Here is a 14,925-nt window from a genome sequence, read left to right as displayed (position 1 = left end):
CATGAAAACCTACACGTACTGTACACCGGATTCTTGTGGCTTATACAAATCTGCCACACAGGAACCATCATGTGGGCTCTTTGTTTGATTGATTTTTTTTTGTTTTGTTTGAATTTTTCAAACATTTGCCTCACAACGACGCTCTTCTACCAGGCAGGGTACGAAAGCGTTTCTTGCTTGTAGCTGCGAAATGTAAACAGGCCCTCGGCCAACCCCGGAAAAAATAACTATACAGAGCTGTGCATCGCGTGCAGCATACCCTCCAGGCCAACCCGCCATCATTGACAATGATTGCATAATCATTAATTCAACTTCATTACATTTTCTGACAGCATGATTCCCCGGTTGCACAGCACCAGGGGCCAGTGGTGCAGTCGAGCGTATAGATTAGAATGTAGCTGTTTTTGAGATATATATCACACACGACCCATAACTAGAGCAGCTGGCGCAATTGATCGTTGAAGCCCAATGGCAACCAAAAGTATAATATTTTTCTCGGTTTTAAAAATTCATTTACGCTTGCATACTGCATACCGAGCCCAGATACAGATTATAATAGCGGCACACACGGTATCGTTTAGTGCGATGGTTTTCTTTTATGAAAGATTCCGATGAACATGACAAGCTGCCAAAAACAGCGAAAGCGCTTCACCCTTGACACTAATTGCAATATAACACCGCTGTGCAGGATGCTTTTTTCACCCCCAATCGCTTCATCGATTAATTGCACAAAGTGCAAACATCAAACCCGCATTAAGCGTTAAACCAAGTGTTTAATACTTCCCCGAAAGATAGGTCCGGTACAGGCAGACAAACAGACAGCGAATGTGCAAACCCGGAAGTAGCTTTAGAGCATAATCTGATCAATTTTCCATAATTCGTTCCGGATCGACATCCCTCACACGCTCCCTAATAGCAATGTATTGGAGCACACCTGAAACCACTGGCCGACGATTCGCACATTCGATTCCAATGGATCAATCTCTTGTATTTTCAGCCATTGAACCACAAAGGTTTATCGGCTTTTAGATATCCGCTAACAATCTATTTAGCTATTAGGTGCAACGAACGAAAGTTTTACATATTATTGCAAACAAACACGTATAGGTCGGGGTATCGATATGTGTGTAGAATCGATATCGGTGGCATTTTGCCAACAATCGGAAGTTGATGGGTGGTATGCACACCCGATAGAACAAGAGATTTTCAGCAGTCGAAAAACTAAACGCACACGGAACGCCAGCAGTGTGGCTGAACTACGCGCCACAATCTAGGTTTTAATTAACGCAAAGCACTGTAAATTACCTAAAGTTGTAATAGGAAAAGCTTACCGTGTGAACAGTTTTGTTGTTCCTTTTCGACTGACGAGCAATAGTAGTTTCGCAGTTGGTGCTTACCTGTGAAATAATTAGGAAATGTTTGCATGATTATGAATCGTTAGGACAAAATATACATCTTTATTATACATCTTTTGATATACATAATAAGGCTACAGTATATGGGCATTTACTGTTATTTGATGAAACGTAATTGAACGAAAAATGTCATACATATTTATTGATCATTCTTCAGCGGATCGACCAATTAAAAGGGAAATATAAACCGCCAAGTACAATGAAAATATAACTTATCAACACTATCGATATAAAAGCTTCCAAGAAGTGTCGACACATAAAGCAATGTGTTATCAGTTTTGCCTTCGAACACATCAAAATGGTTGTACACCGAATAAAGCGCAACCAAATGAGGAAGTAATCCTGAATCCTGATGAGTTTTGCATTGATCAAAGCCGGTGGTGAGCCTGTTCGATTCCCAAAAATACCTTCACTACCACAGAGGAACATTTTCCAAAAGTCATTAAAAGCAATTATCGCAAGCTGAACTATTCCAACGTCTCTTTGTAAGCTGGATTAATTGTCCAGCCACGGGGAATGTAAATAAAGGAGGCCAGAACTGCCCAAGAGAACCTCTTGGAGGCTGTGGTGGAACTATTATTGTTGATCTTACTCCAAAACCATTTATAATGTTTTTATATTCACACTTAAACGATACCATATTTTATTTCAATCAACTTTACCGGATGTTTAAAAATTTAAATCTCTTGCTAAGAGAAAATAATCAACTGTTAAGCAGACGTATTATTACATCTCGACATTTAAATTATTTTTGTGTGGTGAGCCACTAAGGAAATCCTTTTCTACGATCAGTTCCCCAATTAAATATAGGTTCAACTGAACGACTTTCATTATTTTGAACAGTAATTACTCAATATTTTTGTTTTCAACATTCCCAAATTAGTATTTCATGGAGACGCATGGTATCCCACCAAAAAACCATGTTCCAGTAATTTTTATTTTATTTTATATTATTTTTGAAGGGTGATGGCTGACAGAAGAGAAGGAACATCCAGATCATTGGAGAGGGGACTTGCTATAAAGCATGATCGGAGGTGGGAGTGTCGGGCTTCTATAGAGTCCAGGCCCAAGAAGCCAACAGCGAACAGGATAGGATGGAGGGGTCAGTTGATAACCTGCAAGGAAGCGACGAACAGCTACTTGGATAAATTTTTGCTACACCTTCTCCAGCCTGGCCATTGCAGTGGAGCCTGGGGGAGACCAGACAACGGCGGCGTAGTCCAAGGTGGATCGGACCCAGCAACCCACCAAAGCTTTAAGGCATCAGAGGTGTCTAAGTTCTGAGCACAGTCTAACAATCAGACGCAGAGCTTTGTTGGACTTGGCCACAACATGATCAACATGTACGTTGAAAGAGAGAGTCTCGTCCAGCCACACTCCCGAGTCTTTCACGGAAGTTACTCGACCTATGGCGATGTCATGAAGGGTGTAGATGTGATGGATCTTAGAAGATCTCCCAAACGAAATAACGAATAGCTAACTAGACTGCCGATACCACGTAGTTGATTAGTCAGACCTCACTACGGGGGGACGGTCCGGATTGGATTTGAACCCCGATCCTGCAGTTTGAAGACCGGCGCCGATGTCGCCTACATCACCGAGCCTCCCCGATGGTGACCTTAAAACATATAGTATAGGCAAATATAGTAGAGTTTCTCCGTAGCAAAAACTGGAAAAAAGTCTAATAAGCCATTAATTGGCCGGACTTGTTGTGCAAGTCCGACAGCCAAGAAGACGAATAAAAATTTTAGTTGTATTTATTGTCCAAGGAATAATAATTAAACTTTGCAAATAGTTAGTTACATAATCACCACACATCTACAACCGTGTATGCCCGGAACAAGGCAGAGAATAAGGGGAAAATGCCTTATCAGTATAGTTTTTTGATAAATTCATCACAGGCGGTGTTAACAATACGGCGTAGGATCCGTGGTACTTATTTAAAGATAACTAAAATTGTTAAATTACAAAAATTCTTCACTACCCAAGTAACTATTCAACAGTTTAATTATGTCTCCGTAAAGTTCACGCAATTTCATCTTAATTAAGAAAAAAAAAAACATCTCATAGAAATCATTCAACAGAAGCCATCAGTGCTTAATGCAATTAGCTATCAGCTAACTGCCTAAACCGTTCAATGTAAAAATTGGATCGATATCGTATCATGGCAAAAAAAAGACATTCATACACCCAACCGGCAGAAAGAGAGCCATGCATACACACACACACAAGCCCACCCATTTTCAATCCAAATAGCACACTCACCACCATCATCACTCGTCGACACATTCGCAACATCATTATCATTGGCAGCACAGGGATCATTATAATCATTGCCACCGCCAGCCGACATCGACTGCGCGCACACGTTGGTTTCTTTATGCTTTTGTTGCTTTTCTTCTGCCGATCGGAAGCGTGTAGTAGTACCGATGGCACACAGTCGTAGTGGGGTAGTGGCTAATGCCTATCCCGAAACGTTCAAACGAAAGAAACGGCGAAAGGAACAGCATTCCTGGTAATAAACATGAAATATAAGGGTCTCGCAAAACCCATTAAACTCTCCCGGAAACATGATCAGTTTTGCGATTTATGGTGCTGCTGTGTGCGCCCTCGAGAATCTGCTCCCTGGGCAGCGAGGCAAGGCTAGCATAGCAGGCATAGAACTCCGAATGCTTTCGTCTTCAGTGTGTCAAGAGGTTCCGAACGCGGCAGAGGTGGAAAACAGTAGCTGTAATAATGGAGCCTTGGCGAAGGAAGCGATTCTCTCCCAGAAATTCTGCCGTCCGGGATATCTGAAGCATTTTTATCAAATTATTATATTGAATCTGCACTGGCCACTCAGTTTGAATAAGGGCTAATAAATAGATTACCAAAATTCATTCGATAATTTTATATGATCTATCAGATAAAAGCACAATTCCGGTTCAACGAATCGTCTAAAGTCACCCAATAAGAGTTATTATATCATAATTACTAATTGACTAAAAACAGCGCAAGAAACTATGGCCAAAAATCGTCACCTACAAAGTGGGGCGGCGGTCCGGTGGTGTAGCCGACAACAGCTCCAGTCTTCTAATTGTAGGACCGGGATTCAAATTCCACCCGGACCATTCCCCCGTAGCGAGGACTGACTATCCAACTACGTGGTATCAGCAAGTCCAATAAGCCATTAGATGACCAACGTGACCTAGAAGTTCGTTAAGCCAAGCAGAAGAAGAACACAAAATGTCCATCTTTGGATAGGTTCCGAAGCGGAAGAGAACATTTCAACTCAATCATTCTAACTTAATAGGAATTTAAGAAAAATATGTTTTAAAAAAGCACACAAATTCGATGGATCGATTTCATTGCACTGGCTCAATTCCTCGCTGGACCAGTGCACATTACTGTGGCCTGTGAGCGTATCCGTTCCATACAATCTCGCACTCTCATGCAGTTTTGTTTGCCATGCTTGTCGGTGCATACGAAAAACAAAGTCCGCTGATTTCGCAAGCAATTGTTCGGTACACGTGCGGCAATGTGCACGACGACGACGGTGTAAAATGCAGCGAAAATAAGGAGGAAAAATTTAAACCACAGCTCTTTGGTAGCGTGCCACCAGTGAACACACACAGCAACACCCAGGGCCTACACACGCATACGTGAATTCGTACGGCAGATAGAGACAGACAAAGCCATGCTAAGCAGTTTGCAAGACACAATATCTCTGCTCCAACCACTCCAAGAGCCCGAGGTAGAGTATCGGGGCAACGTTGCCTCCACCTAACTAACCGACCGTAGTACACGGGCGGCCATGCTTCGGATTGATTTGTTTCTGGAATAATTAATGCAAATTAGTGTTTGGATGGATGCAGTTCCTTGCGCTTTTTGCAAGTGCATTAATTGCAGTTCGCTCTGTAACTCTAAGTCAGCTGTCAGTGCGAAGCTCGAACCCTTAACCCGTGGGGGAATGTTGTGGGTAAACATCACTTGCGTGTGTGGCTAGTGCACGTCTGGTGCAGCAATAATGATGTTTAAGAGAAGTAGCTTCTCTAACTAGAAGTGATCGTGCGTGTTTCGGTGCCAGATGGACAGACAGAACGCTGTTCGAATGCACCGATGTACAGCCCGTACACGCTGCTGTCTATTATGACCAAGCTCATGAGTTTTCGAACATTGAAGGTAGAGAGTTCCTCGTAGACGAAGAGCTCACATTTCATTACGCTTGTGCTACGGTAATCATCTAAAAGATAGATGTAGGATAAAGGTTAGACAATCCATTGCCAACAACCAAATTTTGATCATAAAGACGATTTTGTTTCGAAAAGTAGTAATACATATAAAACCAATCTGTTCGATACACTACACTTACGCTTTACGTTGCAACTGTAATTAAAGCATCTACATGCTTGCAAACACTTACCTGAATACCATGACCCCCCGGACCCTGCTGACTGATGTGCAACTGTTGCGTTTGTTTCATCTGAAGCATTGTTGAGTTTTGTCCTCCAGGCATCGATCCTCCATTAGGGGGACCGCCGCCGCGAGGAGGCATACCATTGTTAGTGGCACCGTTGCCGCCAGAACCACCCGTATTATTATTTCCTGCGCCACCGCCTCCACCACCACCACCACCTCCGCCTCCACCGCCTCCTCCACCACCAGGACCTCCAGGACCACCTGGTCCAGCCACGTTGGGACCTCCTGCTGGACCTTGGTTAGGTCCGATGCCAGGTCCAGAGCCAGCTCCTCTCGGACCAGGCATAAACCCTGGCCCAGGACTTCCGCTATGATTCGGTATGCCTCCCGGCGAGCCATATGGAGAATATTGTTGCTGCTGGGCTTGTTGCTGTTGTTGTTGTTGTTGTTGTTGCTGCTGCTGCTGCTGTTGGGCAGCCGGTTGCTGTTGGTTGGGTGTTTTGACGAACCCACCAGGCACCGGACCTATCTTAGGACCGTTCGGACCCATCGAAGACTGCAAACGGTTTAGCGCGGGTTTGAGATCGAAATCGTTCTGCGATGCAAACAGTTCCTGTTTTATCAAGTCTGCGCCAGGGAATGGTGGTACATTCGCCTTGTGAAACTGGCCGCCAGTTACAGGGCCATTGCCTGGACCGCCGGCACCACCACCGGTACCGGTTACTGGTGCACCGCCACTAAGCGGTAGCGAACCCGTTCCGACCGTACCATTACCACCTACCGGACCACCTGTTCCACCGACTGGGGAGTTTATAAAATCGTTACCCGGAAACTGACCAAACTCCGAGAAGGGTGGCCTCTGTTGACCTTGTGGCCCTTGCGGTCCAGTGCGCGGGAAGCCCATATTCATAGCGTTCTTGTGCTGGTGCTGCTCGGCCATATGTTTAAGTGTTTGAGCTGCAGGCGACAGTTCGGACATGGGTCCGTTTTGAGTATTGCCGTAGCCGGAACCGGGCCGCTGCTTTGCCATTGGTCCAGTGCCCGCACCATTGCCGGGCCCACTTATGCCGTCCCCAAATGCATTCGAATACTGTTGCTGTTGCTGTTGCTGCTGCTGTTGCTGCGCAGTTAATGGTCCGCCCCGCTTGATACCCATATTGTCCAGCAGCCCCGGGCTGGGATGTTCCTGTTTGATGCAATTCTCTTGCTTTACCTCGATCTGCTGATGGTGCTGTAGCTGTTGTTGGAGATGCTGTTGCAGGTGTTGGGGATGCGTCCGAAGGTGTTGCTGCTGCTGTTGAAGGGCTGACAACATTTGTTGCCCACCCGCAGCCGGATGGGCTTGATGTTGTTGAGATTGCTGTTGCTGCTGCTGAGTGTGCTGATGATGCATTTGCTGATGTTGCAGCTGATGATGGGATGGTTGCTGTTGATGGTGTTGCTGCTGCATATGCTGTTGCGACTGCATAAGCTGCTGGTGTTGTTGGTGTTGGTGGTGTTGTTGCTGCTGTGGCTGCATCTGTGACTGTTGCTGGTGTGATGATGGCTGCTGTTGCTGTCCTTGTGGCTGCATCGGTGGTTGGGGTTTTTCCTCGAAGTCGAGAAAATCGGACTGAAAGTCCGAGAGATCCGATATGAGATCCTTGAAGGTGTCGTTTTCATCGTTCGTATCGTCCCCAATGAAGTCCGACAGGCCCGGAAAGTGTCCATTGGCCGCCGCGTCCTTTTCCAACGCTGCCGAAAGGTCCGCAAACTCGTTCTCCGGCTCCTGCTTGAAATCGACGATATTGCCAAGATCGTGCATGTGCGGGGACGGTGTGGGATTGTTGGTGGCTTGTTGTTGTTGCTGCTGCTGCTGGCCAGACATTCCATTACCACCTCCGGTTCCACCAAGTCCACCGCCTGGACCACCATTCGCCGAGGATCCTTCGCTTTTGACGGACGCATTGGTCAGTGCCTTAACCGTCACGTTTGTACTAATCTGCTGAGGTTGTGAGTTGGCGGCGGATGTCGTGAACTCCAGCTGTTGAACGATCTCGACCGAGAATTTGGTAAGATTCTCTGATCCGTTATGTTGTAGCTTCACCGGCGGCTCATAGGAATCGGAGGCGGAATCGATGTCGTCAGCAGGCCGCTTAAGGAATTTTTGTTGCTGCAAAAGGGTAGATACAAAAAAAAACACAAACGCACGCATTAGAAACGCTATGATGTTATAATATGGAGAAAACATACAATATTCGACTAAAAATAAACAGTGAAATATTCGTTACACATGTTTCGTTTGTAAAGTTTCATTAATCGCACGTTGTACATCGACGATTACGCATTGATTTACAATAATGCAAAAAGGTACACTCATTACAATGTATGTCTTGCCTTTTCCCCGGTAAATAGTTGTTGCTGACTGATGGTCAACAACAGTCGGTACCCGTACTCACAAATGTTCGCTTACCCATAGCTAACATCACCACTTGCACACGAGCGCTACGTTCCGTTACATTAATTAAAACTCTACAAATGATATTCATTGCCCCATTGCTGCTTCTCCAGCGATTTCTTTGCAGCAGGGTATTCTGATCTTAGCAAAACAAAACCAAAGAGCCATTTATTATGATAAAAGGTAAAATTGTACGATGATGACAACGAGCACAAGCTAAACAAGGAAAAGGCAATCCATTTGCCTTTAGTAGTAGTGTGCGTTTTACTGGTCCAAGGTTTTTTGAGCAGTTATTGAGTGTAGCTCACCGGTCCAAGTTTTTTCTATAATTTCTTTCACTGACTGAACCGTGGATAGTAATAGCAAAGAGAGCAAAACAGAAAAAAAACGCAGGGCAGTAGAGGCAAAAAGAGCAGTTAAATAGAATGAAGAAAAACATTCACGCAACATTAATATCCGCCTAACGACTATGGAAAGATCTGATACACCACCGACTTCGACACAGCGTGCCATCGATTGAAACGAGCTCAGATATGAACGTGATGAAAGACTTTAAACATTGAACTTAATCGCCCGGACCAAACGCAGCTCAACACGAAATGGTGAAGTGTCATAAAAATAATTGATTTTCATAAATTGGAAAAACACAACAATCCTTTGTCGTGTAAGAATTGCTAGTACAAATAATAAAACAATTTTTTAAAAAGCATTCGAGCAGTTTTGTATCATTATAATTCACTGCAAATCTATTCTTGCTGTAAATATATTGCGTCCATCCTAAACTTATGCAATTTAAGTAAAGGAAATTTTAAAATTGTCAATAAAACCAACTCATTACAACATCAATGACGATCAAGATCAATCTTTTGCACGAAACTACGGTCGCATACTTGTTTTTTTGTTTTCGATCGCCGCAATCGCTTGTTTTGCCAGCAGATTCGAAAGCAATTTCACTTAAAGAACGATAATAACAAACAACGTTCAAGAAAAATGCACTTCTCAACACAGACAGGCGGGCTCGTTGTGAAAAGGCGCACCAGCTACCGACTTCCCGATTTGCCAAAGGAGTTAAATACACTCATTTGCGAAAACACTACTCAATTTTATGGTACCAGCACGCGATACCCTCATTTGTCTTCCAATATGACGCTCGCCCAAACCACACTCTCTCCCCCGTAATCGAAGAAGCAGGGAAATAAAAACAATCCTATAAAAATTGACAGAAAATCGATTTGCGACAACAGTTGTCAGTGGCCAAGTGTCGTGTTAGCAGCAGCATTCTAAGTGAACAATAACCATCGAAAGGCAAACCATGAAATCCTTACGTCTCATTGCTGCATTTTTGACTGTGTTTACTGTACAGGTAGAGTGTGGGGTTCTAAGGGCGTTCATCAAATCTTCTTACGCTATTCCATGTTGTTGCTCACCAAATGGTGTTGCTTCACAGCTCGTAACGGCAGAAACGGACGATATCGAGTCGCAGATTGATTCCTGCAGCGCGACCGTGCAAGGAATGACGGACGATCTGAAAGCCCAATACCGAAAGAACGACTTTCCGGACGATCCCGTAACCCATTGCTTCGTGAGATGTCTCGGGCTCACGCTTAATCTTTACACCGATGAGGATGGAGTTGATTTGGAAGCGACCTGGCAACATCTGGGCAAAGCTGAAGACGAGGCCCAGTTTATTACCAAACATCGGGCCTGTCTGGATGAAAGGAATTTACCGGCGGTTGAGAATCTTTGCGACAGAGCGTACAGTGCTTTCCAGTGTTTAAAGGAAGAGTACGGAGTGGATCAAACAACTCAAACTTAAGCCCTTTATATCGCACTGCACATCGTCGCAACCAGTAGGCTTGCAGTAATTAGATGCTTTGTACTAAAAATCATGGTTTGGTTATGGCATTGAAAGCAGAAGTCTTCAAGACATCCCTGAAATGTACAATGTTTCAAATTAAAAATTACAATTAAAAACGATATTTACCCAAACGTTCATTAATAACGGTGAGCCGTTGCTCTTCTCAAACCGAATACTACCGAATATAATAAGCTTCGATGCGGACAGACGACCCAGGTCCACGAGCGTTCCTATCTATACTCGCCGTAGCTTAAGAAGAGTGTTGTGATGGAACTTTGCCGCTTCTTCGTAGCCGGAACGTACTACTACTGTGCATATGAAGGAGGCCAATGCTCGAAACAACCGCGATTGAGCGATTTTTCCTCAATATTCACTACTGAGATGATGGTTTCGGTGAATTCTGATGATGCCGCTGTTGCTGCTACTGCTATTACTATTGCTGTCTGAGGTGTATGTACCACCCGTTCTTGCTCATGTCTCACTCGTTCACATTTTACCAAACACCCGAAGCGCCCGCGGTCAATGGCGCAGGCATGCGGCGACGCGTCAGGGTTTGAAAAATTTCTACTGCGCCGCTTTCACCAGGGGAAAACCTGCTGCTACTGCTGCTGCTGCTGCTGCTGCTGAACAGTCTAGGATAGGGGTTCTTTTCTTAACTTTGTTTACTATTGGCCGATGGCGTCAAGCGCGTACCATCGCATACCAGCACTAATACCGCCAATACTAGGTACCGCACGCCCGGAACGAAGATTAGTATTTATAGAATAAAAATTGTAACAAATCAACATAATGATTTTTTGCTTCTAATTTAAACTGCGTAACTCTGGCAAACGGTCTGCATTGCTCCCGCTGCGCTGTTGGCAAGTGTTACTTCAATGTTCCATTTGTTAGCTCGCTCGTTGATGAGATGCCGCGATGTTCTTCACCACTCTCTCGAGCGAGTCATAGCCGCCCAGAGATCCGAGTTGGAAATTCGATACGCTCTTGCGGTAAATGTATATATCCCAATTAAATAGAGCTGGAATTTGATGTTTTCACCTGTACACTGTTTCGCACAACTAAATGCATTTACACTATTGTTTTCAATTTTCAACACGATCGTTTGCGCATCCACAAGTCACAAGCTTGGTAAACCCTTTTTTTTCATTTTCTTACAGTACGCATAACGACATGTTACCCAGCACTATCTCTATCATTCATGAAATGTTTAAAAAAAAAAAACGGTTGAAATCATCATACACTTGGGCAAGACAAATGCACAAACACACGCATATCGTTATTCATTATTATTGTGCACAACATGAAAAAAGCTCCACAAAACGACGCGGCCCTTCGCTTCGATAGGCACTTCGTATCTTCACTATTTTTATTACTACATCTCTACATGTTGTAATAATCCTCACTATTTCGCTTTCTTTGCACGTAAGACGGATGGAGGCGCTTTTTGATTGGGATGATATTAGCTTTTTCCGTTAGATAGATACTAACACATTTGTTTAATTTGCTTTGTTTGCCGTGGATCGTACAGATTCGTTTGCATTTATGCTTATTAAATTTCTGCTCTTTATTATTACTTTTTATAGTCGCAGTACATTGGGGTGATATGGTCAACCTTAAAAATAGTTAATAAGGGGTTCGAAGTATATATGAGCATGGCCGAAAGTAAAGCCAAACGTTCAGGCCCTAAAGTGATTCAATCGTAGATAAAACGTATTATTTTCTGTAAAGTCTTCACTTTAAAAAAAAAATTGCCTTCGCCAGTAAATTGTTATTATACTGATTAGACTAAGGTACTAAAAACATAACGTAAAAAACGTTGCGACACATCACATCAACCTAATGCACTCTGTGCATAGTCAAGGCCTGTGGACATAGCGAACATGCCCTATCGCACGTATGTAACTTTTATTTGAGCTCCTTCGAGTTAGCTTTTGAAAGTTGGGTCCACACAACTGACGTTACAAAAGGAGTCGGAGACATTACAGCAGTTGTTAGGTGAGATAAATCTGATTCGTTCGTGTAATAAAATCTCATTGAAACGTAATCACTACATCCAACTGCGACAAAATATATTTCCAATACAAATACCCTCCCCAGAGTGGGCTTGCAAAATAGGACTTAAGCGAAATTAGACGTCGTTCATTCAAATTAGTGTCGTTAAAAATTTAAGCGTATTAATCAACACATTTTATGACACAAAATAGTATGTAAAATACTGTTTATGTACATCATTACCACATACTAAATTTCTGCATAAAAAAAACTAGAAAATCATTTCGAAATCATTTAGTGCCTGATAATGGTCCACGCAACACTTATAGCACCCGGTGAATAACGGTTCCAACACTACATATTGTACCACTAGCAATACCCAAACATAGCACAAGAGTTCGAAGCTTCGAAAGATTCTTTCACATCATCACAGAGCACTTTTGCCGAATGCGGCAGAATGCACGCCTTTCCGAACACAGTCCATCAATATGCACGCAAAAATCATACTTTAACCACACGCGTCTAACTAAGAGCGATCCAAGCGTCCGTCACATCGCACGACATAAGATGAACTGCGTGTGGCGTACTACTACTACCACTACTACACTACTGCTGCTGTTGCCAGCTTCCGACGCTCGAAACAACAGTTTGCCAGAGCACTTCCAGCGTGCTCATCATCAATTGACTGTTCACTTCGTGGTAGCGCAGCCGATTACCGACGACCAGATGCGAACGGTACCCGATCGCAATGAAACTACAGATAACTGTGCGAGCAGAACCAGGCAAGCAAGGTTCCACACGCGCGCGTGCCAGAGAGTCCTACCAACTAAGCGTTACATTCAAACATCGCATCTACGGATCCCCCCCCAATCTTTGTTATGATTCCTCCGGCGTTGTGGGATGTTCCACAACCACCCGCAACGGTTGTGCGGCGTCGTCGCCCCCCCGGCTAGGGGCCGGTTAAACGGCACATTTCGTCTCTGTTTGTTGGACGCAGCTCTTCGCAAGCGGAACCAGGAAAGCGGATCTCCATTGCTGCTGCTGCTGCTGCTGTTCGGAAGTAGCATGTTCGTGGATGAGTGCCCGAGGCGAAATGAGTGAATTTCATGGTAATCGGTTAGAGTGCCAACAGTACCATCCAGAGCATGGCCATGTAACAGTTACTGGTGTATGATTGCGCCAAACGTGCACACAAACGGGGGGACACAATTGCTGTAGCACGCGGGTGAGAGAATGTTGATCGTGCTCGAACAATGGCACATCAGTTAATTCTAAACTTAACAAAATTTGCGTACTGGTCACTAAGTGGATTTGTCGTTTCCTTCTCTAAATCAATCGTCAAATAATTCTGGAAGAGATGCAAGAAATACGAAAGATAAAAAATTGAACAAAACAGAAATTTTGATAAATAATTTTTAGAATATTTATAGAAAAACTAGAGCTCGAAGAGAGCTCGAGAAGAGCTCCAAACAAACTAAGCACCATTAAATGCATCCGGAGAAGCACGCACCAAGTGATGCGATTCTCAGCAGAAGCAACAGACACTTGCTCGTGCGATTGCTGGACTTTTCATCGACACTCCAAGTAACATGCTGCCAGCTGTGCCACATTAAACGGCGTTCTCTTAGCTGGGTAGATTGTACTAGCGGTTTATGAAGTACAACCCCAGTCTCCGAATCAGCTCATACCTTGTAAGCAATCTGTCATTTTCGTGTAAACGATGGGTACAAAAAACACCGAGCCAGAGAGGTACTCTAACGGAAGAACTAGACACGAGCCAAAGAACGAATGCCTCTACAAACTATGACGCTTTTTTTCTCGCTCAATCGCACGTGGCGCTCCATTTCCGGTCGATTCTAACGTGTGTGTGAACTCAGCGACACCCACGCGCGAAGGGAATCGCGAAGAACTCGCGAGAGTTTGTGTCATCTCGTGGTAACAGATTTTCTCGCACCGTACTGCCACCAACCATCCGAAACGGTTTCCATCCCAGCTTAGCAAGAGTGTGGTTCTCTCACTAGCATTGCGACCATCCACGGCCCCCATTCCATCCCTCCGTTCTATGCTGATTCGCCCATAAAACGCTGGCCTGGTCTCTTCGTGGATGGCCCCAATCGTTATCGAAACCTCTCTCTCTCTCTCTCGCTCTCTGTTTTAAAGCATGGCGCAATATTCACCCCTCTATGCTCTGGAACCGATCAGACCAAAAGCACCAACCCACCCACCCCCAATGGCTCCAACCCTCCAACACAAGGGGAGGTGGAGTTTCCTTAACGCGCGGCGCATTCCAGAAAGGATTGTTTATGGCCTCTGCCTCGGTTCGCCGGTTGCGGAGTACGGAGCTTGAGTTTACGAGAAACAAAGCAGAAGCAGATTGGGCACGAGAGGAAATCTGATCAGAATCATAATCACAGTTTGCTATTTGTGCTCCGCTCTTGTCGAGCTAAACCAGTATGTGCGTACAATCATTTATCACTGTCAGTGTGTGTTTGCTGCTAGTGTTGCTGAGCCCGTTTGAACAAAATTACAACAACAAAAAAGTTAATAAAAACAAATCATATAGTAATAGCCCTGTTTGCACCAAGTGTCGTGGCTGAATAGAGAATTAGAGAATTTTTCCGGGCAAAGTGAGCTTTACTAAAGGCTTGTATGCAGAGTCCTATTTTGTTTCACTTTGTTTTCTACTTTAAAAATTGTCCCAAAGTATTCCCAATTGCATGAATAAGTTTGTCTTCTTCCATTTTGTTTAACGTACTTCAAGATCACATTAGACTTTTAAAGACTTACGAGACTTATTGATACTATGTAGCTGGATTTGATCTCCA

General features: G+C 44.1%; 3 protein-coding genes across 3 annotated transcripts in view; 2 read left to right on the top strand and 1 right to left on the bottom strand.

The window, feature by feature from the left end:
* LOC126556025 (polyserase-2-like) overlaps positions 1-14,925 on the top strand; it is a 555,659-nt gene that overhangs the window by 119,093 nt on the left and 421,641 nt on the right. The window lies entirely within an intron of this gene.
* LOC126556328 (glutathione S-transferase) overlaps positions 1-14,925 on the top strand; it is a 327,848-nt gene that overhangs the window by 249,687 nt on the left and 63,236 nt on the right. The gene's annotated exons all lie outside the window — the stretch shown is intronic.
* The window catches only part of LOC126556490 (neurogenic protein mastermind-like), a 44,413-nt gene that overhangs the window by 12,442 nt on the left and 17,046 nt on the right, over positions 1-14,925 (bottom strand). The window contains exons 2-3 of the mRNA XM_050211754.1: positions 5,818-7,965; positions 1,332-1,397 (exon numbers count right to left, since the gene is read on the bottom strand). Coding sequence (XP_050067711.1) covers positions 1,332-1,397; positions 5,818-7,965 — 2,214 coding nt within the window. The remainder of the gene's footprint in view (positions 1-1,331; positions 1,398-5,817; positions 7,966-14,925) is intronic.

Source organism: Anopheles maculipalpis, chromosome 2RL (genome assembly GCF_943734695.1).
Source record: "Anopheles maculipalpis chromosome 2RL, idAnoMacuDA_375_x, whole genome shotgun sequence".
Taxonomy (NCBI): domain Eukaryota; kingdom Metazoa; phylum Arthropoda; class Insecta; order Diptera; family Culicidae; genus Anopheles; species Anopheles maculipalpis.
Note: the sequence above shows the minus strand (reverse complement) of the source record. Positions and strands in the feature narration are given on the sequence as shown.